Raw genomic sequence first — 22,063 nt, forward strand, 5'->3', positions numbered from 1 at the left:
ATGTCGTCTCCTGTGCCTAATTGTATTTGAACACTTTCCAATAGCACAGAGGCTAATGGCTAAAAATAACTAACGTTAAGCTAGCATTAAATACCAAACAACAACAAAAAGGTACTTAAACTAGGACAAAGCATTATGATTAGGTGATTATTACAGGTATAACACATTACGCTACAGCTAGTGCAAAACAACAGTGACATCGATTGGTGAAACTGTCAACTACAACATAGGGTTATATAATGGTACCATATTATTGAGCAGATGGAATCGTAAGGTTATAACAAACACATGATGATTGTCTATGCTGGTAAACTCTTATAAATGAGCAGTTAGCAATTAGAAGTTATTTATAACCACATATATGCGATTGCCAACACTGTAACATTTGTTACTAATGTCTAATTACCAGCTGGGTATTGAGGTTACCAGCTTTGTTTGGTACTTTACATTAGTTTGTATACTGTTACAGGTTTTGGTCAAAGACGTCTCATTAAAACCTGGATACAGTGTTGGTAAGGAGGAGCCTCATTCATTCCTATGAAAGCTACTCAGTGGCACATGAAGCCAAAATTGCTTAATTCACAGCTATAAAATTACCCGGACCTTCTGCGCTGTGAGCGTGCAAGGTAAAGACTTCACCCGACCGAGCATGCTAACTTTTTTGAACTGGGCTAACTTGAATAGAGATAGAATACCGACTGCAGCAAGCCTACTTCACAGAGGACATTACACCTATTGAGGGATAGATCTAAGATTTATATTGTAACTCATGTCTATGTTCTAACTATTTCAGCTGGTGCAACACTTTAAATGTTTGTAGCCCTGGTGCAACCCAGTGCTGATGTGAATTAAGGCTGAGTAAGTTGAGGAAATTGTTAACATGAGGTCGTTTTAGCATGTAGCATGTGAGTGTCATGGTGCAGGATGGACAAACTTGTCAGAATACCTACCGATGCCAACGTGGGCCTCTAGGATCATGCTGACATCATTAGCTCCATCTCCAATGGCTAGCGTGATCGGGTGCTCCTTGGAGGCTTTGATCAGTTTCACAATCTAGAAATACAAAAATCACTCACTCTGATTGTCGTTTATTTTCTTTCAGGCACTCCTGTCCTGCGAGTTAAAAGAGAATATAGATGCTGGCTGTTATCTGTTGTACCTGAGCCTTTTGGAGTGGCGCCATTCGACAGCAGAGCACAGCACTGCAGTTGCGGCAAATTTCTAGAAAGATCTCTTTGTAGTTCCCTGAGTTTGAATCCTCCTGCGCGGGCCTCAGCACAGCAGAGAGGGTAGCTCCATCAATGATTAGACCATAATCAGTGCAGTCACCTGATAAACTGGACAAACAAAATACCTTTCATATATCAGTCTGTACAGCAACTTCCTGATGGTACCATATGTACGTATGTTGCTCACTCCAATTCCTCGACATTTCACATGAAATCCTAAAAGTCTGCTTCAAGGTTTACAAGCTAGTAATCTAAGACTATCTCTCACAAAAACACACACACACACACCCAGAAAAGGTGTCCCTGGCCATGCCTCCGTGCTGCCTCAGGACAGTCCTACTCAGGTCAAACAGGACATCGTGAAGGCTCTGCTCCTCAGTGCGTTTGGTAGTCAGCTCCAGGATCTGGGTGTTGCGGTGAAACAGTTTGCTGGCATAGCAGGTTGCGGCCGCTGTCTCCATCTTGTCACCAGTCAGCACCCAAACCTTCATACCTGCCTTGTGGAGAGACTCAATGGTGTCCGCCGCCTTTTCCTGTAGCCTGTCATGTTTAAGTGTAGGAAAACACAGACAAAGAAAGAGGCACATTTCAGTGTTCTGTAAATATGTATTGGGGGAAGTGCGGACATTTAGGGTGTTTTCACACTTTCAGCCCTCAAAGCGAACTCAGATTGATGACTTAGCATTTTTTGCGTATATGTGAAGAGAACTCAGATCCCTCTGAAGTGAACAATACGCTCCAGGTTCAGTTTTGTCAAAGGCTGTGTTAAAGATTTTGTTATAATCAAGGATGATGGTAATAAATTAACAGCAAATATGTAGTTACAGTAGAGTGGTAGAGATTTTGCAATATGCTTGAATTTGAATACATCCCTTAAAAATACTTATAATTTAATACTTCATATAAAAACAATCCTCTTAGCATATTTGTTTGTTGTCTTCTGAGTCAAAATAAGCAAGCATTACATAATCATGATTAAAACATACAATCGAAGTTAACATGAACAGCTAGAGTGTATAAGACAAGTACAGCAGCAGCCATCAAACTACATAACTCAAAGCAGTAAAGATCCACAGGAGCACCAGAGGAACTATAGTATGAACAGAAAGAGGACTGAGGCCCCATCAGAGCTGAAATGGACCCGAAAAAGAACTGAGTCCTCTCTCAAACAAACTGACAATGTGAACACAAAAATAGTCTCTTTCCTGTTGGTCCACTTAATGAGGACTGAGTTCAGTTCACTTAAAAAGGACTATTTGTGAAAACACCCTTAGATCCAAAAAGTGTAAACACAATAATAGACTAAAAAGACCATATTTCTATATAATTAAGAGATCCTTCACCTGTCCTCCACAGCAGTGGCTCCCAGCAGTATCAAGTCTTTCTCGATGAGGTCATAGGCCTCAGCCAGTCGTTTGTCTCGGTCCTGTAATGCCAACTTGGCTCCACTCAGCAGTTGGCAAACCTCCTGGTACTGTTCTTGGCTCAGAGGCCGATAGGCAACACAGAGTGTCCTCAGACCCTCCTGGAGGAGACATGAGATTCAAACAGGTTCAATGTCTATATCACGAAGGAATCAGTAGAGAAGAGACCTTTTTTCAGTCTGTATATCATTTGTTCCAATAAGAAAATGAAAAAATTAATTTATTGAAATATAAAATTATTTGTTTATGAATGTGAGATGAAAACACTTTGTTTCTGTACTTTTGATTTTATGCTCAGATCAAAAATAGGAAATTAAAAACCAAAGCTACAGCTCATAAACTGCCATAAACAGAGCAGTGTTTGAGCCAGACCTGCTGTGTGAGTCAGTAACGCCATAATAAATAACTTCTGGGTCGGAAAAATTACGTATCAAAATCAAATTCGGCCAGTGGGCTGTTTTTTTAATGCTCTATTTTTGATCCGAGTACAAACTCAAAAGTATGAAAACCAAAGTGTTACTTGTTTTTTGTATCACATTCATAAACATTAAAGAAATGACACATTACTTTTTCATTTTCTGATTCTGGATTCTCAATTGAATATCACATGAACGAATGATACTTTCTAAACAGCAAAATATATAATAATAAGATATTTGCGAGACTCTGGTACTTGAATGTGAGTGTGTGGTGTGAGGGCAGCAACTGCTCTTTCTATTAGATTCTCACAGTACAACACCCACCACAGATCTCTGTGTACACTGAAAGCTAATTTATCAACAGCTGCAACCACAACAGGGAAGGTTTTACTGACCTGGTTTCCACTGCCTGTACAACTTCCTTCATTTAGTTTTTTCTTTATGGGTAAACTGAACTAGAAGTTTCACCTTTAACGCTCTGTTACAATCAGCCCTATTCAGTTCTGCATTTTGGGAACTGTTTTGTTATGCCATTACTATGTTTATTTCCTCTCAGCCTGCCTATTTCTACATCAGTTGGTTATTTCCTACATTTCCAACAAACTGAAATGCTAATGAAAAATCTGAAGGGATTTTCACACCACCGCAGTAACCACCCTGACAACCATCTACCTGCAAAGCAAAGCAAAGCATTTTTAAAAGCGGCAGCTGCTACTGCTACTGCTACTGCTGCTGCAGCTGCGGTCCAAGGCTGCAATGACAGGCAGATGTTTGGTGAACATTATAGTTTAAGTGCAACCCACCAAAAAGCCCACAACGTGTTTGTTTTTTTCACAACATGTATATTATCTTGCAATCTCTTGTATGAACATGTATATGTACAATAAAGTTAAGTTAAGGGGAAAAAATACAGCTCTGTAGTTTGGTGGTAATGTTGTCCCATGCCCAGTTTTTCTTCTGGTTGTCCTTGAACGAGGCTAGCGCCGTGTTGTACAGCTCCGGGTACTTAGACACCAACATTATCAGCTCCTCCATGTTTGCTTCTGACCCGTGATGTTGTCTATTTCCATTTCCATTTGATTAGCCAATGCCAGGCAGCTACCACCAAAAGTTCACCACGGTGAACTTGGGTGAGTGAATGGCAGAGCAAAATCTGTGGGCGTTCACGTGGGAGACAAACGCTTCTTAGTCTAGTCGCCATGGTCAAAACTGCTTACCCTCTTAAACCACTTAAGTGTTTTACGGTGGATCCTTTCTTTGGTGGGGATTGTTCTTTCACAAAAGTTGTTTTGATCAGAGGTCCAACAGACTGCAGGACTGGAGTAATGAGCATAATGATTGCATGCTAATCAACTACAGTGTCTCTCAGATAACAGGGAAAACTGGCAGGGTAATTTCGTTTATTAGAAGCCACATTGGACCCTTTATGGAAAAAAACAGAACAACAGTTTGATGGAAGAGAGCCATGTGGTAACCATGGACACCGCTCTGGCAATGTGGTGTAACTGTGGAAACCAATGAAATCACACAATCTGAAACTCTGAATCATGGGAAAAATGTTCCGCGAGAGACATACTTTCTATATTTTTGATTCTATGAGAATCGTTTGTGTGTGTGTGTGTGTGTGTGTGTGTGTGTGTGTGTGTGTGTGTGTGTGTGTGTGTGTGTGTGTGTGTGTGTGTGTGTGTGTGTGTGTGTGTGTGTGTGTGTGCATGCTTACCACTGCATTGTGCTCCACCCGTGCTCTGACTTGATCCACCTTGCCTGATATAACCCTGGGGAAGATGGCAGAGTCTGCACCTTTACAGAACAGGTAGAGCCTTCCTGCTCACACAGACACACAGCAAAAAAAGAAGATGGGGAAAGTGTATAAGAGAGAAAACCATACATATAAACATAACCATATGAATGCATTTTAACCATGATGTGTATTACCACTGCTGGACCTGACAATGACGCTCATCCTCCGTCTGACTGAGTCGAATGTCAAAACCTCCAGCAGTTCAAACCTGATATATTAACAAAACACAGACAAAACACAGCAGAGTTCAGTAAATAAAGGGCCAGACTCTCTAATTAAAACAGAGGTGGTCATTGATGATCACAACAAAAATCATCTCTGTTCATCACTGTTCTGTATTTAGACTTATAGCTAGAAGGTGGCTGGTTTCAGCAGTTACTAGGCTACACCCACTTGCTGCAGCAGTGACCTAATATAATAGTAATACACATACACATGCAGCGCAGATCAACCCTAATCACTGCTCTAAATTCATACACTGGCCACAAAGATACATAATGTCCCTATAGGTCTGTGTTAAATACAAATAAAAAAATCAGAAAAATAACACGCAGTACTGTATCTGCTATGAATAACTTCTAAAATGAATGAAAAGTTGAAAGGAAAATTGCTGCAGGGGGTTAGAAAGAAAAGCAATATTGTTTGAAAGGGACACACTCACCTCTCAATCTCATCCTCTCTATTTAAGATCTCCATGTGACTGTCCTTGAGCCTCAGATAGGTAAAACCGAGCCTAAGGCACAGAACAAAGTACCGTTACTGGAAATGAAGTGAATGACCTGACTGACTGTGTCTGTTGTGTGAGTGAAAAAAGAGATGAAACCTAAATCTTTTTAAACACTGTGTGAGTGCAGGTAGCTTTATTCACAAATTCAACAGTCTGATTGTCTGACTGTCACTGGAATTTTGTGTGTATGTTTGTGTGTGTATGCTCCACCTCTTCATGCCCTCCACCAGTGCCACCTCATCTGGAGATGAGGAGATGTAAAAGGAAGTGGACTTTCCCTGGTGGATGCCATGCTTGATGCCGTCAACCGTCTCCTCCTCCTTCACCTGTACCGTGTGGCACAAACACAGCGCCCGGAAAAACAGCTCCTCGTGCTCCTGTGGTGACGGCAACATAGCGTTACTAGAATGCGTACACACACACACACACACACACACACACACACACACACACACACACACACACACACACACACACACACACACACACACACACACACACACACACACACACACACAGGCTATACTCACCCTGGCTTCAGGACCTGGTGATGTGTCGATCATGTCCATACCGGCTGCACCAGGCATCACCTAGCAACAACACAATATAAGCACATTAAATATGATATATAAAATGTAATATATACATTTTTGTTGAATTTACAAAATAATTCCATGTAGAATTAAATGGGATATTGCTGTGATTTGAGCATCTAATTATAAAAATGCCGTAGTAAAGTAACAATACAGTAATAAGGCCTACTGTTTGTATTTCAACAAAGGAACAAAAAAAAGTTCCCATTTTAAAACAACCTTCATGGTCTGTTCCGCTTAACATCAGCAAAATCCATTATACTTCCATCCGATCATCCATCAGTTACCTGTCCGTTACAGATGACATGAGGTACATAAACGTGTCCGTCCACACAGCACTCTATGAACTCCATGTTGTTCTCTGTCAGAGTCCCTGTCTTGTCTGTAAACACATACTCCACCTGGAAATAGAGCAGGATAAGTGTTACTGCAGGATAACGTGTGTCTGTGTTTTCACAATTCACTACAGTAAACAATCTTATTATTTGTATTCCAAGTCCATTCATAGCAGCTCATATTTTTTTATCTCTAATTGACTTCTCTGTACAGTACAGGAATGTAAGTAGTGTTCTTTGCCACCTGTCCCAGCTCCTCGTTCAGGTCTGACGTGTTGACCATAGCTCTCTCTCCCAACTCCTCGTCAAACATCTCATCATCCCACATAATGAAATAGGAGCCCAGGAACTTCTGCATCTCCACCGTGACATACATGGAGACGGGGATGATGTAGTTGAAAAGAACCATGAAGGCCAGGAAGTCTGTGAATGCCCTGATCACCTGAGGAAGAGGAGAAGGAAGCGTATGAGAAGGCAAAGCAGGGATGAAGAAGATTTCTTTCCAGATTGAGGGACTGTAATGAACAGACTCACGATATGTCTCTGTCTCTCTGTTTCAGTCCTGTCGTTGTACCAGGGCTCATCTCTGTTGGGGTCGGCCTGCCACACGTACTTCATCACCGTGTTGACGAGGGCCTTGCTGATGAGGATGCACAGGTAGACCACCAGATAGGCATTCATTGACCTACAAGGGGAGACAACAAGAAATGCCTTATGTCAATAAGTGTCAATGTGGACTATTACATTAGACAGTAGATTTGAAAGAACTGTGAACAAAAAAGAACAATGTGTTTTCAAATCAATTTGGGATCTCGGGGCTTCCGGGGACTTGGATTTTTCCATATGAAACCATTTCTGGTTTTCGATTGTTTTGTACATTTTAATACAAGTCCCTGTGTACTTATTGTTACGTGGACTATGAAACGTCACTCTACTTTTCTTCCCCTGACCCGAACTGTTCCTTTAATTTGTTAAACAAATGACATATTCTGGAGGTGCTTCTGTACATTCCTATACATCTGCAGAATGACATCCGGATGATGAATATCCATCATTGAGCGTGTGGTGCAGCCCATTAACAAGTTTCTAGACACCCCATTTCAACAATAGCAAAAATTCTCACTAGTGCGAGAACATTTTGGATTTGTCCAGTACGTGGCAGGTCTGCAGGATACATACTGCATGAGAACAACATGAACAAAAGCTGAAACCTTCTGTATATGACAAACTAGGTGTCAGTGATTGAGATGGAAGCATTATGTCCTTAAAGACCAGTACAAATTCACTTGTAGCTTTAAGAAATGCGGCTAGTGACTGAGAATGATTTTCACCTTGGGGCTTTCTGTAGCTGTACGAACTGTGAGTCAATTCTCTGCTCGTAAATACTACTGCAAACCCATTGTGTCGTTTCCTGTAAAAACAGTCAGGTAGGGAGGCACTTGTCGAGGATATTGATAGTAGCCGACCTGCCCGACCATGAAGTCCCAGGGGACATGACACAGGTCGATTAAGTAATTAGAGGGCTTGCCAAACACGGCCACACACAGCAGCATCTGAGACCAAAGGTTGCCAATTTGACGACTGGAATACAGTACCAAGGTGGTTTTCTTGCCAGGTATGGCTTCTGGCAACCCGGTGCCTAGTCAGCTAATAGGACCGCTAATGCTAGCTACATGACTAAACGGGCAAGCGGTTAATGCCTAACAGCTCATAAACTCTGACAACAAAGAATTCACTTCTGAAGTGGTTTACAAACTGACCACAGTGTCTGAGTTTGTGTCTGGTCCTGACACCGGTGTGTTCACTTGAAGCCCAGTACAGCCACTGTTAGCAGTTAATTTAGCAGCAAGTAAAGCCATCTGTTTATCAGTAAAATCCACAAATCATCGAGGGAAACCAGAACAAAAATCTGAATACAATGTCTCCATAAATCATAACAAGGACAGTGCAACCATCCAAACTAACTATGGAGGCTACCTGACAGGTATTTGGCCAGCATTTCTATTCAAGATTCAAGATTCAAGATTAACTTTATTGTCCCACAATGTGGGAAATTTGTTCTGGGCCATTCGCCCATGCTGCAGCCATAAGTAACACAGAACATACAATTACACGCAATCACATACATTAGATATGCACATCTATATCATACAAAGTGCCGGAGTGCAAAAAGTGCTAAAATTGTAGTAGGAAAATTACTAACCTATACAAAACAAGCAAACGCAAGAAACAGCTACTGTAACTTACCAATTTCCCCTTGGGAATCAACAAAGTATTTCTGATTTTGATTCTGATGAACACTAAAAAAAAAAAAATGTACCAAGTGTAAATGTAATCCACCTACAGTCAGTCAGATCTACAGGCCATCTGGATATAAGACGCATGTCAACGCCAGATGGAAAGAATGTGATCCAGTAAGCGCAGTGAGCCAGAGAAGCAAGAACTCTCAGTCAGTGAATAATGAAGAAATGCAGAGATGGATGGAGGGATGGATAAAAAATAGTGATTATCTAAGATGGTTGTCAGTGAGAAAAAGGATGCTGCCAAAGACTGTGAAACATGCACAGGGATGTCAGTTCATGCGTGTTCTCCCACTGGCTGGTTTATAATTTATAAATTAAAATGAAAGAGCGAGATGAGCTTACTTTTCCACTGCGGATCGTTTCTGAGACTTGGACTGGTAGTTGAGAGCCATCTTGGTTTCCATGCCAGTGTAGATGGCAACCGCTAAAGGAGGGAGAGCGTTAATTCTTGACCAGCAGTTTGACAAAACAAAATTTTAACTCAAGATCCATTTAGTAGCTTTTCCAGAGCTTTCAATCACATCTCTCAGTCTTTGTCAGTGAATGGTATTTTTTTTATATAGAGTATGCAACCATATACAAGCCCTTGTTATCACATGAGCAAACTTTCATACTGGGATCAATTGATGACAACTGAGTAAAACCATACACTGAGGAAGACAGTGAGAAGCACCTGAAAGCTCCAGTAAATACTTGTAAATAGACCTTTTTTGTCAGACAGAGGTGAATAGTTTGTTTTTCTTCAAGTATATTAGTTTATTTGAGGTGATGTTACCATAAATGAACTCTGTGTTCTTGAGTGTGGCTCCTCGGAGCAGCAAGTTCTCTGATCCTAACGGCCTGCAAACACGCAACAAGTCATAATTCAGACTGCGTCATCACTCTTATTGTGTAGGTGTCATAGTTGTAGCTCTGAAGTTATTGAACTGAACAACCAAAATTCCATTCCTATTTTAGTATACATGATGGAAACCAATTTCTGGACTGATTCTGAGTTAACTGTATTCTGGAACTCAGATTTAGTTGATTGAGATATGTTAGGGCTTCAGGTTACCTGGCCACTGGCTCACTGTCCATGTAAATGTTGATACGGCCAACAAATCTGTGTAAGAGGGAGGTAACAGGAAAGAAGTGAGATATTTATTTGACAGTGTGTTTTTTTAGTTTTGTGCATGTGTATGTGTGTTGTACTGACTTGTACAGGTCCGGCTGTGGTTGTTCACATTCTATAGTAGCGTGGATGGAGTCAATTTCCTTCTCTGTATTGTAAGCTTTGGTGTCCTGAACTGCGTAGTATGTCTAGGAGGGGAGGAGGGAAGACAAATGGAGAGGAATAAGAGAATGGATGGGAGAATAAAGGAGAGGAAGAGGGAGGGGAGGGCAGAAAAGAGACAAAAATGAAGAGACAAGTGCAAAAGAGGGGAAAAAGAAAGAGGATTTAGAGAGATGGGAGGAAGGAATGGTGGTGTGGTGATGATTGAGGGAGGGATGTAGGGAGGGTGAATGGGAAAAGGAGAGTGACAAAGGAGTAGATGGAGGAACAGAGGAAGGCAAGAGAAGCACAGGCACAAAGAGGTTACAGTTTAGTTAAATACAATATAACCAATCAGTGTTTGTTTACGATACAATCTTACAATCTCTACAATCTTATTCGCAACTGAATTGCCAGACTAAATGTTGGCAAACCTGTTTAGGTCGCCACAAACATGAATGGAAATTGTCCCGTGGTATCCAGTGGTGTCACTCTTACCTGTGTCTTTAAATGTTACAGTTAAAGCTCAAAGCGGGAACAGACATATACAAGTATGCCGCTTTTACCCATTTCCACAACAGAAATCAACCACCAGTTGTCTACCTGCTGTGACTGTTGTTAGTGCAATGTCAACCATTTGGTCTATATACTGTTACACTCTGGAGCATTTAAGGTTGTAGAAGTAGTAGAGTGCAAAGTATTACAGCAGAAAATTATCATATTAAATCGGAGACACCATTAAATGTACCGTAAACATTTAAGACCTTTGCAATGAGACCTGGCAGCCATAAAAAGTTAAAACGGTCAGGCTGGATAAAGTGAACAAACTATCCTGTACATTATTAAACACATACACACCTTGTGGCTGCTCTCTCCGTCCAGACTGGCTGTAGTGACAAAGCAGGTCCCATCATCTCGAGACGAGGACAGAAGAATGAGGTCGCAAGGGAAACTCTCATCTTCTTTCACCAGGACGACATCTCCAACCTGGGACATAGAGAGAGGAGGCAGCATAGGGTCAAATTTGTGTCAACCCTTTGCATTTCTTTAGTTGAGATTACTAAGTGATTTAAAGAGGGATAAAAGAGTGGATACATTAATGCATCACAGCTACTCACTGTCCAATAGGGTCTGGATAAAAAAACAAAAAAAAAACCCTTCTGTAGATGTAGAGTCTTTTAGTGTAGCATGTCACTTATCCCGTTTGCATTAGCAGAAACTGCATTAGCGATGCTGTTTGCCTAACAAGCTAACCTTCTCGCCTTTAAAGAACCGTTTAAGATCAGCTAACAGTCACAAATATTTGCTCTCTAACAGGACTGCTGATCCTTTAAGAGATCCTCTGTCTGATATTTTAGCTGCTATTTCACTCTCTCAATATATTACATAACATATATTGTTGTTACCGCTAAAAGCTAAGCTGCTAAATTCAATACACACACAGATAGACACACACACTTACAGAGAAAGCTTAGTTGCTGGAAAATCCCTTGGCATGAGCCCATCAAACAAATGCACCAGTGGTCTGTTCATGTTATATGGGGTGAGAGTGATTTATCCCACTCACACACACACAAGGACACAAACTCACACAATCACATACCCTGAGCTTGCGACTTTGTTTGCGGACCACCTTCCCATGTTGCACCACGTGGACAGGACACTGGTTGACAGAGTTGTCTGCTTTGTGTCTCAGCCAGTCCTCATAACCCTGACAAAGAGAAACAGAGACAGAGATGTGATCATGTGTGTGTGTGTGTGTGTGTGTGTGTGTGCACGTGTGTGTAGGTTTTGCCAGAGGTATAGTGTTTAATGTCAATGCCAATACAGCAAAGTGAAGTGAGAATAAACTGGTCATGAAAACGTGTGGGTCTCACCTGTTTAATGGCGGTGACTGTGATGACAAAGAAGAGCGGCAAGCCGCTGGTAATCGGACTGGTGGGAGTGTCAATGATCAACTGAAGTGAAACAAAGAGACACAGAATTAAATGATGGACATGGATTTAAAACAAAAATCATATCTTTAAAAGGAGCACTAAATAATATCTATCCTTTACAGGCCTCTGCATGGAGGTAATAACAAGTGCAAAGATACTGATGGAGTTTATCTCCTCTTCACAAACAAGCAATGGTTCTTTTAAAAGCTGCTTTCACCAATTTCACCAGACTTTCCAACAGCATGGGCGTAAGTGGATAATGAACAAATTTTCATTTTTGGGTAAATGGTTATTATTATTATGATTTTGTTTATTATTTATTTGTGTTACAGGTTGTTCCTACTTGATTTTTATTTGACTGGTCACTCAGCCCATCAATTAAAGGAACTGTTCGTGTCATGGTTCATAGCTTTGAACTAATATATTGTTACCAAAATGAGTACCATGGAAAAAACATATAAGGTCATTATGGATCTAATGACATAACACATAATTACATAAATGCAACAATGCAATGTTGCAATGTTGTTAACAATTGGATATTGTTTACCAATACCAAAATTGTTATGAAATATTTAGCAATCAGAAACTGAAACATAATTCTTGTAAGCGTTTAATTACAACATGCTGTTAAAGCATGCTTTACAGGAACAATATCAGAAAACTATAATCTAAAAATTCTGTAAATCATGTAAAAGTAAATAGAAAAAGGCCTTTACCTGAACCAGAAATATGATGAGGAAGTAGAAGTTAGCCACTCTCCTGAACTGCTCAAACATATTCTTGGGGATGAAGTTCCAAAACGTGTACTGGAAACATGAGACAGTCAACAATTTATTGAATGTCAGTGTTTAAATGGTAGATGTATGAAGTGGCAACAAGAACTTTCAAACAGACTTAACATGAAGACAGTATGTGGCTATAAGGACAGTGTCTGAATAAAGTAGATGATAAAGAGGCTTTTTAATTAATATTACATTAAATGAGGAGGACGGGGCGTTTCAGTAGGACTTCAGAGATACAATCCAGTACCACAATACAAATATCTATCATCTATCATTAACCTCAGTCATAAAGACTTTTTTGCATAACTACAAAACAAGTCTTTTAAATACATACAACCTACTCATCTAAAATCACCTGGAATCTCATTTGTAAAACTGTGTGTAGGATTCACATCAAAAGGTGGCATACAGACCAAATACAGGAAGTGCTTAGGCACAAAAATATTTAGATTTATAGCACAGTACACACGCACATCCTACGCCGTTTACCCTTTATAACTCACAATCAACTTGAAATGTGGCACACCTTTTTGCAAGTTTCATGTAACAGCCATAGTTACCTTTAAACTGTCAGTGAATCGCCCCTAATTAATATTCATTCACACGAGGCTTAGGCCATATCCAAAATTTTGTATCACAATATTGTCCTGCCAAAATATTGTGATAGATGATATTATCACTGCTCATTCACTTGGGAAGACCAGCCTAGTGAACTGTGTTTAGTTAATACCTGCCTACAGCAAAGACAACATGTAGCCTCAGTCAACATCATGTAGTGTGTGTGGCAGCCACTTCGCTGTCTCCTGTGCTGTCAGTGTGCGCCTGACCCGGGGGGTGAATGTGATGTTGAGACAGCGCTGATCAAATATTGATTTAACATTTGAGTTGGCTTTTATCTTTTACGACTTAAAGGTGTTCATCGAATACTTATACTTCACGTCAAAGGCAATTACAAACAACTGCTGGTTTGCATGTATATAATGGATCTATAATTAACATCATATTAAGTGAAATCAAGTGTGAGATGCATCATTATGTATAGAATAATGCCTCTCATATTTAATTTCTACAATCTGGCTTCTATTCACCACGTCACCATCGTTGTCGCCAATTCCCCTTGCCTCAAAAGTGTACGTACGCATGTAAATTTCTGTAAATGTACACACATTTCCACATGTATTTCTTTTATAAACCCCATTTATGCTTAGAAAGTGGCATATGCACATTTCAAACATTTTCAACACTGCGTCCCAAGATCAGCTCGCTCACAAAAGAACAGACTTAAATCATGCTTTATTAAAAACTGTTTCCTTTCTTCCATGTATTTGAGTTCTACTATCAACGACATTTCAGAAAGATCTTAATGAAGTGTGTTTTGACTTTTGTGTTTATGTGTGTGTGTTTTCACTGACCTTGGAGGAGGTTATTCTGTTGTCAGGGAATCTTTGTTGTATAAAAGCCTCAGTTCCTGGAGGAGGCTCCTTCTGTCCTATGTAAACCGTCCTGCTGTCCACCCAGTTCTCCTCACCAACACACTGCACAGACAAACAAAAACTATTTTGAGTGACGTACACATGTTTGTGTGTTTCATATGATGTCAGTTTTCATTTTGAGTAGTATTTTGAGGTGGTATGCAGTGTGGTTCAGAGTGTGAAGTTTTGTATTGACACTGCCAGCTCTGAATTTTTTTTCTAAATGAAACATCTGGAAAACCAAACGCAGTTCGACTATCAAGGTTTTTTGGGGGGGATAAGAAAATGTACGTATGATGATCCTATACATTTACACATACCCAATCAAAACACTCGGACACACTAATAACAGAATACTGTGTGACACACAGAAACGGACTTGCAGACGTTTACAGAGAGTTAGAATGCATGGGTAATTTCTCCTTCATGAATGAGAGCTTTTGTTACCACAGATACACAGACCTGCATGTGACTTAGACTGGAATGCAGAATACACACACATGCGCACACTCGCACACACTCCCACGCATACAAAGACTTATAAAGACTAATAACACCTGAAGGCTTTTGCTCTCTTGACATCTTTTGTTTTTCCTCTCATTATCATTGTTTTTAATACAAACTTGATAGCTTAAATTCTGAGAAATGTTTGACTTTCATATCAAATTTAATTAAAAAGGGATTTTTGTCATTTGTCTTTCACTCTTTGTTTCATCATGTGCCATAAATACATTATATAGTTTAACTCCAATTGAAAAACTTTGCTTAAAATTGCAAACCACTACATGCTATTTATTTAAGAAAATAAATAATATTTAAGCATAATTTCGGGTACAAAAAGAAGTCTAAAGATGAACTTATTGCAGTGGGGGTGAAACTCAAAAGACCTGACCCCTCCGAGTCAAGACTTGTTCATACAAAGGCCTTCAGCACTTCAGTTGTCATGTCCGAGCTCTAAACTTTGCTGGCTAGCGGTGAACAGACACATCAGTTTTACTGGTTAAAACTGCATGTCTTTTTACATTTCTGACTGCTGTTTAAGTAGCTCCACAGGTCCCCAAGTCCCTAAAAATGTTCCATTACCTTTTAATAACTATTAATCTCAACAGAGAGCATTTAGTCTCAGTTACTTGAACACAAACTAATAGATACTAGACCAGAGAGGCTAATGGTTTGGTATTCTAACACTGCAATTAAACCTTAATCATGCAAGTAAGATCTTTGAGCTGCAAGTATTTTAGGCAGGGCTGGATACACACAATTGAACCACTGAATTTGGGGATTTTTTTGTTTTTTTGGTGTGTGTGTGTGTGTGTGTGTGTGTGTGTGTGTGTGTGTGTGTGTGTGTGTGTGTGTGTGTGTGTGTGTGTGTGTGTGTGTGTGTGTGTCTTTCTGTTCTTTCTCTCCGTCTCTCTCTCATTCCTGAAACATTTTCTGCACATGTCCAATGGCAGCACAACATATAAACCATTAGTCGTTCAATTTATCACTCAATGGCCTGTCTACACACACACACATGCACGCATGCAAACACACACAGATTCCAAAAAGGCTAACAAGAGGTGACAGTAATCTGTGGCCAGTGAATGAGATAGAGTTTCAAGGCGCTGCATGGCCCAGTTTCTATACTCTCTCTCTCTCACTCACAAACGGTAACCAGTTAACTCACTCCTCTAAGATTACCTCGTTTAAGATGGAGGGCTATTTATATCCTGTGACCTCCAACTCTCAGTGGGAGAGCAAGGAATAAAATATTGAAGGCAAGGGACATAAAACTGACTGACTATCTTTAAGACATACATTCAGTATATCATCCTTTCCTCCCTGTCTTCAACAACCTGTTCTTTACCTTTTTGAATGACAGTATTGACACTTGACCATAATATCTGACATCTGATTTACAGTGAAGGAGGAGATGAAAACCAGACAGCATGGACAGCTTGCGAACTGTCGCCCACACACTGTTTCTGTTCCTCCTCATCTCCCCCACCTGCCAACTCTGCTGGCTTCACCTCACACATTTCTTACACACTTCATATGGAAATGAGCCATACATACAAAAGGAACACACGGGCACAGTAGTTGGTGTACTGTAAATTGATAGAATACATGAAGTTCAGTATTTTATCCCGAAAGCAGCACCTAGTTCCTGTCTCTTGCTAATCCTGAATGCACACACACACAAGAAAGTGAGCAATTCATCCCATATGCTTGACATTTGTTGTTTCCGCCCTCTCTTGAATTAATTTGCTGTCTTTCTCTGTTTTATGTCATTGTAAATTTTTTATATTTGGCATCTGAAGCTATCTATCACTGAATGAGGTAACACAATGGTTAGTGCGCCTACAGCCCACTGATGAAAGTAATGCAACATTTTGTATATTTGCAGTAATAGGAACTGGGTGTTTATGGCGACATTCCAATAAAAATGCTGCATTCATTTACTGTGACTGCAAACTGAACATTTGCGACAGTTGCACCTGCACATTTAAAGCATTTAACTGGTGAATCATGAGTAAACATGTGAAATGCAATGCATCTGTCAGTCAAATTAGCTTTTACCACTATCATTCGTCAACAACGCATCTACAACTGTAATTTTCTGCTTTTGTTGACATTGGATCAGTTTGAAATATTGCACAAGGTAATGGAACAAGACGGCGCAGCTGCACTAAACAGTAAGATGAAGTGCTACATCTCCAACTTCTCATCGAGGTCAGCATCTCATTTCACTATGCCCTGCTGTTGGCCTCCTATGTGCAACATTAAAATCAGATCACGGTTGCTCACAGAATGATGGAAGTTATTTAAAAGACAAGTTTGTTGCCCCAGAATTCTGGGACCTGTAGTATTAAACCTCATCTGCTGTTAAACCAGTAAATACATGTGAAACCTAATCAACCAGGACTGAAATCTTCAAGATCATCTCCAACTGACTTTTGAATGTTGTGGTTTGGTGTCCTCCATGTGTTCATATGACAGCTGTCAATCACAGAACTGATTCTTAATGAACTGACACATCTACACTAAAACTGAAAAGAAAATACCATTTGATTTTTGACAATGTATCTGAAGTGTCTTATAGAAAGAGTTGACCTGTTTTTTTATGGTCAGTTGACCATGATCTCAACAGTACGTACACCTTTGCCATTGTCCGTATGCCATTTGCATGATAATGATAATCCTCAAATTGGAATGGGAATAGGAATCACTACTGCATCACATCAATAGCAGTATAATAACTATGATTAATCAGTGTTGATCAGACATTCAACAAAGAAAGATGGCACTGACAGAAAATCAGTTGGCCTCTTCTCTTCCTGTCATCTCTTCCACTTTGTCCGTAATGCAGCTTTATCGGTTTTCTCACCCCTTCCCTCTCCATCTCTCATCGCAACCTGGATGGCCTCTAAGCAGACGATCTCTCTCCTATCGATTATGTTTAGCTTTCATCCGGATTCGAGCTTTTTACATGAAAGCCTGTCTGTGTTTAATCAAATAAAATAGCATCTTCACAAAATAAATGCTGGCCTTATAAAATAAATTTCCCCTATATTAGCTTGGGCCTTTAGCCTTTGGATGTAATCGGAGACTTTGGGCTATTCTGGACCTTGATAATTACTTTTAGCTGCGTTTCATGTTACAGGACGCGGCAGGTTTCGGGAGAGTATTTATAGTTGGAAGGGAAACATTTGTGGTCAGGAGAGAGGGATGGAGAGAGCTCACAGGCTTTGTTTCTGTCTGTCTCACTCAGCACCCACATCCACTTTCCTTAAAGCTGTGTTAGTAGAAAGCATAGGGAGCGCACACACACACTCAGGCAAGCACACAGAGGCAAACACATCCCTGCGACATCAAACATGTATGAGAGCAGGCATACACCAACAATGATACATAATGTGGCCTCTGTAGTCACTGGTCAACAGGATGTATACGGTATAGATGACAAACCTCACCTCTCCTATTCTTCTTGTCAGTTGTGGAGTATATGTGTGTGTGTGTGTTTCCTCTCTGTCTTCACTTAGACAGAAAGATGAGGTAACTCATCCAAAGTGAGAAGAATACAACTGGGATCATTTTGGATTATGTTTAAAAAGGGTTTAAGTGTTAGAGCCTGAACCAATACAAATATGAACAGAGCAGTTTTTTGTTTTAAAGAAGTGAAACTAAGACTGTAAACCTTATCTTAAAATACCTTTTACTTTCTGATGAGCCAACAACAGCTGAGTTTCTTTGTCAAAACTCCCTTGGATAATCAGTAAATAAAAATAAATTGGAGTAAAGAGATGCAATGGACGGTAGGTCCTTCAAATGTAGCTACATTTCTGGTTTTTAGCAGTCTTTCAGCTTTACTGCTGAAACAAGTATTACCTATGACAGAAATACATCAATCAACTTTGGAGAAGAAGGTTCTTGATTAAGAGAAGACGACTTTGAGATGATCACTACCCGAGGCATCTTCTAACCATCCAACCTGATCAGTCAGACTACTCCAGGGGGGAGAAACTGTTGTGCCCACATTTGTACAGAGACTTGTCTCCACCACACATCCCAGATCAAGCACTCAACAGACAGACCACGTTCCATCCTGACATAGGGCAGGACTACAGCGGAATGAGGAGGAGTGGACTCTCTGTTTTTAGGCAATTGATGCTTGGTGCTCACATGCATTCACAGCGGATGGTACAGTTTCCAAGGTGTCAAACTTTTAATGTAACAATTCCAACTGTATTATCATTACCGTCTTGTTGCTGCTGTTTAAATTCACCCCAATGTATATAATGCATGTATGTATGAATCACTGTATATACAGGACAGATTTATAATCTAATTAATCTCAGGAAACAGACACCAATTCATGCCTTTTTAAAAACTTTTCTTTTTGTCTTCAATATCAGGTAACAGAACTTAAATCCTGGTGTCATAATCTGTGCCTGTGTATGTTTCTGTTTTGCATTTCATTTTCTCTGTTAAACTTAAAATGTTACAGAAAATAAAATTGCACATCTAATGAAACACATCCCACAGGTAATACCTTCAAACGTCACATCTTAATGACTTCAATCATTACTTAATTGTGCCAACATGTTAGTGCTTTGAAAATCGCACAGATTATTCCCACAGGATCTGAACATAGCATTAGAGAGCCACAAACTGAAGCCCCACTGTGATCAGGAACAGAGGACCATATTGTAAACAGGAAGAGCCGGACCCACCCACTCACACAGCTGACACACACTTCCTGAAACAAGCGGCCACCCTCCCCCATCCGGACCACCAGAGACAAGGAGGAAAGATTCAGTGATCAGAAAAGAAATGAGTGATGTAATATGTAATAATAAAAATATTTGATGTGGAGCATTCAAGGTGTGTGGGGGGGTTAGGCAACCACAAAAGCAAAGCAGCAATTATAAAATTTCAGTGATGTTACAGTATGTGTCTTACAGTATTACTAGCAATAGAGAGAAAAAAGGTCATTTTGATCAAATAAAACTTTGAAGACATCCTCTCATCTAAAATTCCCGTTTCAATTAGATCAGATAGACTTCAATGGTTTTGTCTGAAGAGGAAATTAATTTCCACAGCCAGGAACACATGAATCCATAAAAAATCCATTATTACACAGCACATGACTCTAACATGACTTGCACACACATGGACACACCAATACAGAGCAAAACTCCATCAGTTATGTTTCCAAATGTGCTCAAAGAATTAATTTCAAAGTGTCAAACATTTCGCTATCAATCATATATACTGTACTGTATGTTTTCATACAATTACTGTACCTTGTATTATTACTTTTACAAGGTACATGGTACAGGTATATTTATTTATCATTTTTACAACACTAGAGTTTCAAAAACAAAGCTAGGTTTGAGTCCTTTTAAGCTACATTCACTGAAGAACAAAACAATCTATTTTATAAAATGGAGTGTGGAGGATGAATTGAGGAGTCTCACAGCCTAATGAATGAAGCTGCTCCACAGTCTGGTGGTCTGGCAGCGGATACTTCTGTATCTTTTGCCAGAAGGCAGCAGGGTGAACAGACTGTGGCTGGGCTGGGTGTTGTCTTTTAGTATCTGCTGGGCTCCGTACAGACATCTCACTTCAGTGATATCACTGATGCTTTGCAGATCGGTAACAATGATGTGCTGCAGAGCCTTCCTCATAGCCAACCTTTTAAATTATTTATCCATGAATTTTAGCTAACCTTTGCAATTATTTATTCATTACTTTTAATTAACTATTCCATCTTTCCTGCTCACTTGCTAAATAGATTTCACACGCTTTCGATTGCAAATAATACAACTAAACACACCTAAATTAATTGTTGTAGCTGATATGTGGATATATGTTTAATCAAATTATAAATTAATTTTTTACAATACAATCTCTCCACGCACCCTGTGGAAAAAAGCAGTAGTACCCCTTGGGTTACAGGTTACCCTGGTTGGCAATCATTGGTCTACGTCATTTACAGCTAGTACAAAATGCACCTGCACTTCGCTGACTCCCAGTTACTTTTATTGGTAACTTATAAAGCCAGTCATACTCTTGCTCCATCTTATATTGGTGACATTTTGCCATTTGTACCACTTTGTAAATGTTCAGTTGGTCCCAGGTCCACAGTCACGCCTCCACATACACTTTTCCAAGCAGCATGATGCCTGAAGCTACAGCAGGGATAGCACTAGCAGCTAATATTTACTGACGCCTGTGAACAGCACACACTGCAGCTGGCTCTGGATTTTAAGTCAGTGTATCTGAGAATCATGCTGACACTGAATTGACAGAGAGCAAAAAGTGTGTGTGTTGTGATAATGATAAGAAGTTTTAGCTTCAAAACTTGTACTACTCCTGCTTTCTGCAGTGATGGAAATATTAAAGCTCATGTTTTGCAAACATGCATTTATTGACTAACATTAGTAAAGCTCATTGGTGTGGCCTGATGATGAGAGATAGAAATGTAGAGACACATGAAAAATAATGAATTTTGAATGAATATTAATAATAATTAATAATACATCTACTTCTACTACTTGAGTACTTTTTTTTCAAAGTTAGAGTATTTCTACTTGAGTGCAGTTTTTGGCCAGTTCAGGAAAAAAAAGAAAAGAGAAGGTTTAAATGTCACGGTAATTGAATTAACTTGCACTGTATAACTGTGTGACAGTGACTGTATACAGTACTTTGAGCCTGCTGACTAGCAGTCAGGACACACATGTTTCACTGTATGGAATGCACTTTAAATGTTGCATGTAATTTAAATGCTAAAGAATTCAAAAAGAATTTAAGTTGTAAATGTGTGATTAAAAGCTGTATTATAAAACTGACACAACCTAGCAGAGGAAAACAGAGAGGAATAAATGTATTTTCAAATCTGGCTTAGTGTGTACTCTAACACTGTACATAGTGCTGTATGATGCCTGGCAAGTCGAGATAACATTTACAGGACACTGCAAAAATCACTGCCACAGACAAATAACTATTGTTTGTGTCCAGCTTTAAAGGCTGAGCTGTTGTTCCACTGATGACCAAAGTATCTTATCTCACACTGCAACAGGCAGCAGTGAAAACAAGTCTCATCAAAAGCTGGGACAACCTGCTCACTGCGATACCGTCACAAACACATCTACTTTACACACATCTGAATTCTGTGTCAGATACCAGGTTTGCATGTGCAAACATGATTGAACACACACCCTGCATGAGTGTGTGTTATCACTCGGCAGCAACTGAGCTGTGGAGATAAGAAAAATCCTGTCCCCTTCACTAGACCACT

The 22,063-nt window shown here is 39.8% G+C and overlaps 1 protein-coding gene across 1 annotated transcript in view; it reads right to left on the reverse strand.

Moving 5' to 3' along the window:
* Positions 1 to 22,063, reverse strand: part of atp11a (ATPase phospholipid transporting 11A) — a 58,348-nt gene that overhangs the window by 12,630 nt on the left and 23,655 nt on the right. Inside the window, exons 2-22 of the mRNA XM_073462639.1 lie at positions 14,218 to 14,340; positions 12,740 to 12,829; positions 11,961 to 12,041; positions 11,687 to 11,794; positions 10,942 to 11,070; positions 10,027 to 10,130; positions 9,886 to 9,933; positions 9,607 to 9,671; positions 9,174 to 9,255; positions 7,063 to 7,213; positions 6,773 to 6,970; positions 6,481 to 6,594; positions 6,131 to 6,190; positions 5,811 to 5,977; positions 5,535 to 5,606; positions 5,008 to 5,081; positions 4,793 to 4,896; positions 2,573 to 2,754; positions 1,518 to 1,769; positions 1,160 to 1,337; positions 951 to 1,053 (exon numbers count right to left, since the gene is read on the reverse strand). Coding sequence (XP_073318740.1) covers positions 951 to 1,053; positions 1,160 to 1,337; positions 1,518 to 1,769; positions 2,573 to 2,754; positions 4,793 to 4,896; positions 5,008 to 5,081; positions 5,535 to 5,606; positions 5,811 to 5,977; positions 6,131 to 6,190; positions 6,481 to 6,594; positions 6,773 to 6,970; positions 7,063 to 7,213; positions 9,174 to 9,255; positions 9,607 to 9,671; positions 9,886 to 9,933; positions 10,027 to 10,130; positions 10,942 to 11,070; positions 11,687 to 11,794; positions 11,961 to 12,041; positions 12,740 to 12,829; positions 14,218 to 14,340 — 2,485 coding nt within the window. The remainder of the gene's footprint in view (positions 1 to 950; positions 1,054 to 1,159; positions 1,338 to 1,517; positions 1,770 to 2,572; positions 2,755 to 4,792; positions 4,897 to 5,007; positions 5,082 to 5,534; positions 5,607 to 5,810; positions 5,978 to 6,130; positions 6,191 to 6,480; positions 6,595 to 6,772; positions 6,971 to 7,062; positions 7,214 to 9,173; positions 9,256 to 9,606; positions 9,672 to 9,885; positions 9,934 to 10,026; positions 10,131 to 10,941; positions 11,071 to 11,686; positions 11,795 to 11,960; positions 12,042 to 12,739; positions 12,830 to 14,217; positions 14,341 to 22,063) is intronic.

This window comes from Pagrus major, chromosome 24 (genome assembly GCF_040436345.1).
Source record: "Pagrus major chromosome 24, Pma_NU_1.0".
NCBI lineage: Eukaryota > Metazoa > Chordata > Actinopteri > Spariformes > Sparidae > Pagrus > Pagrus major.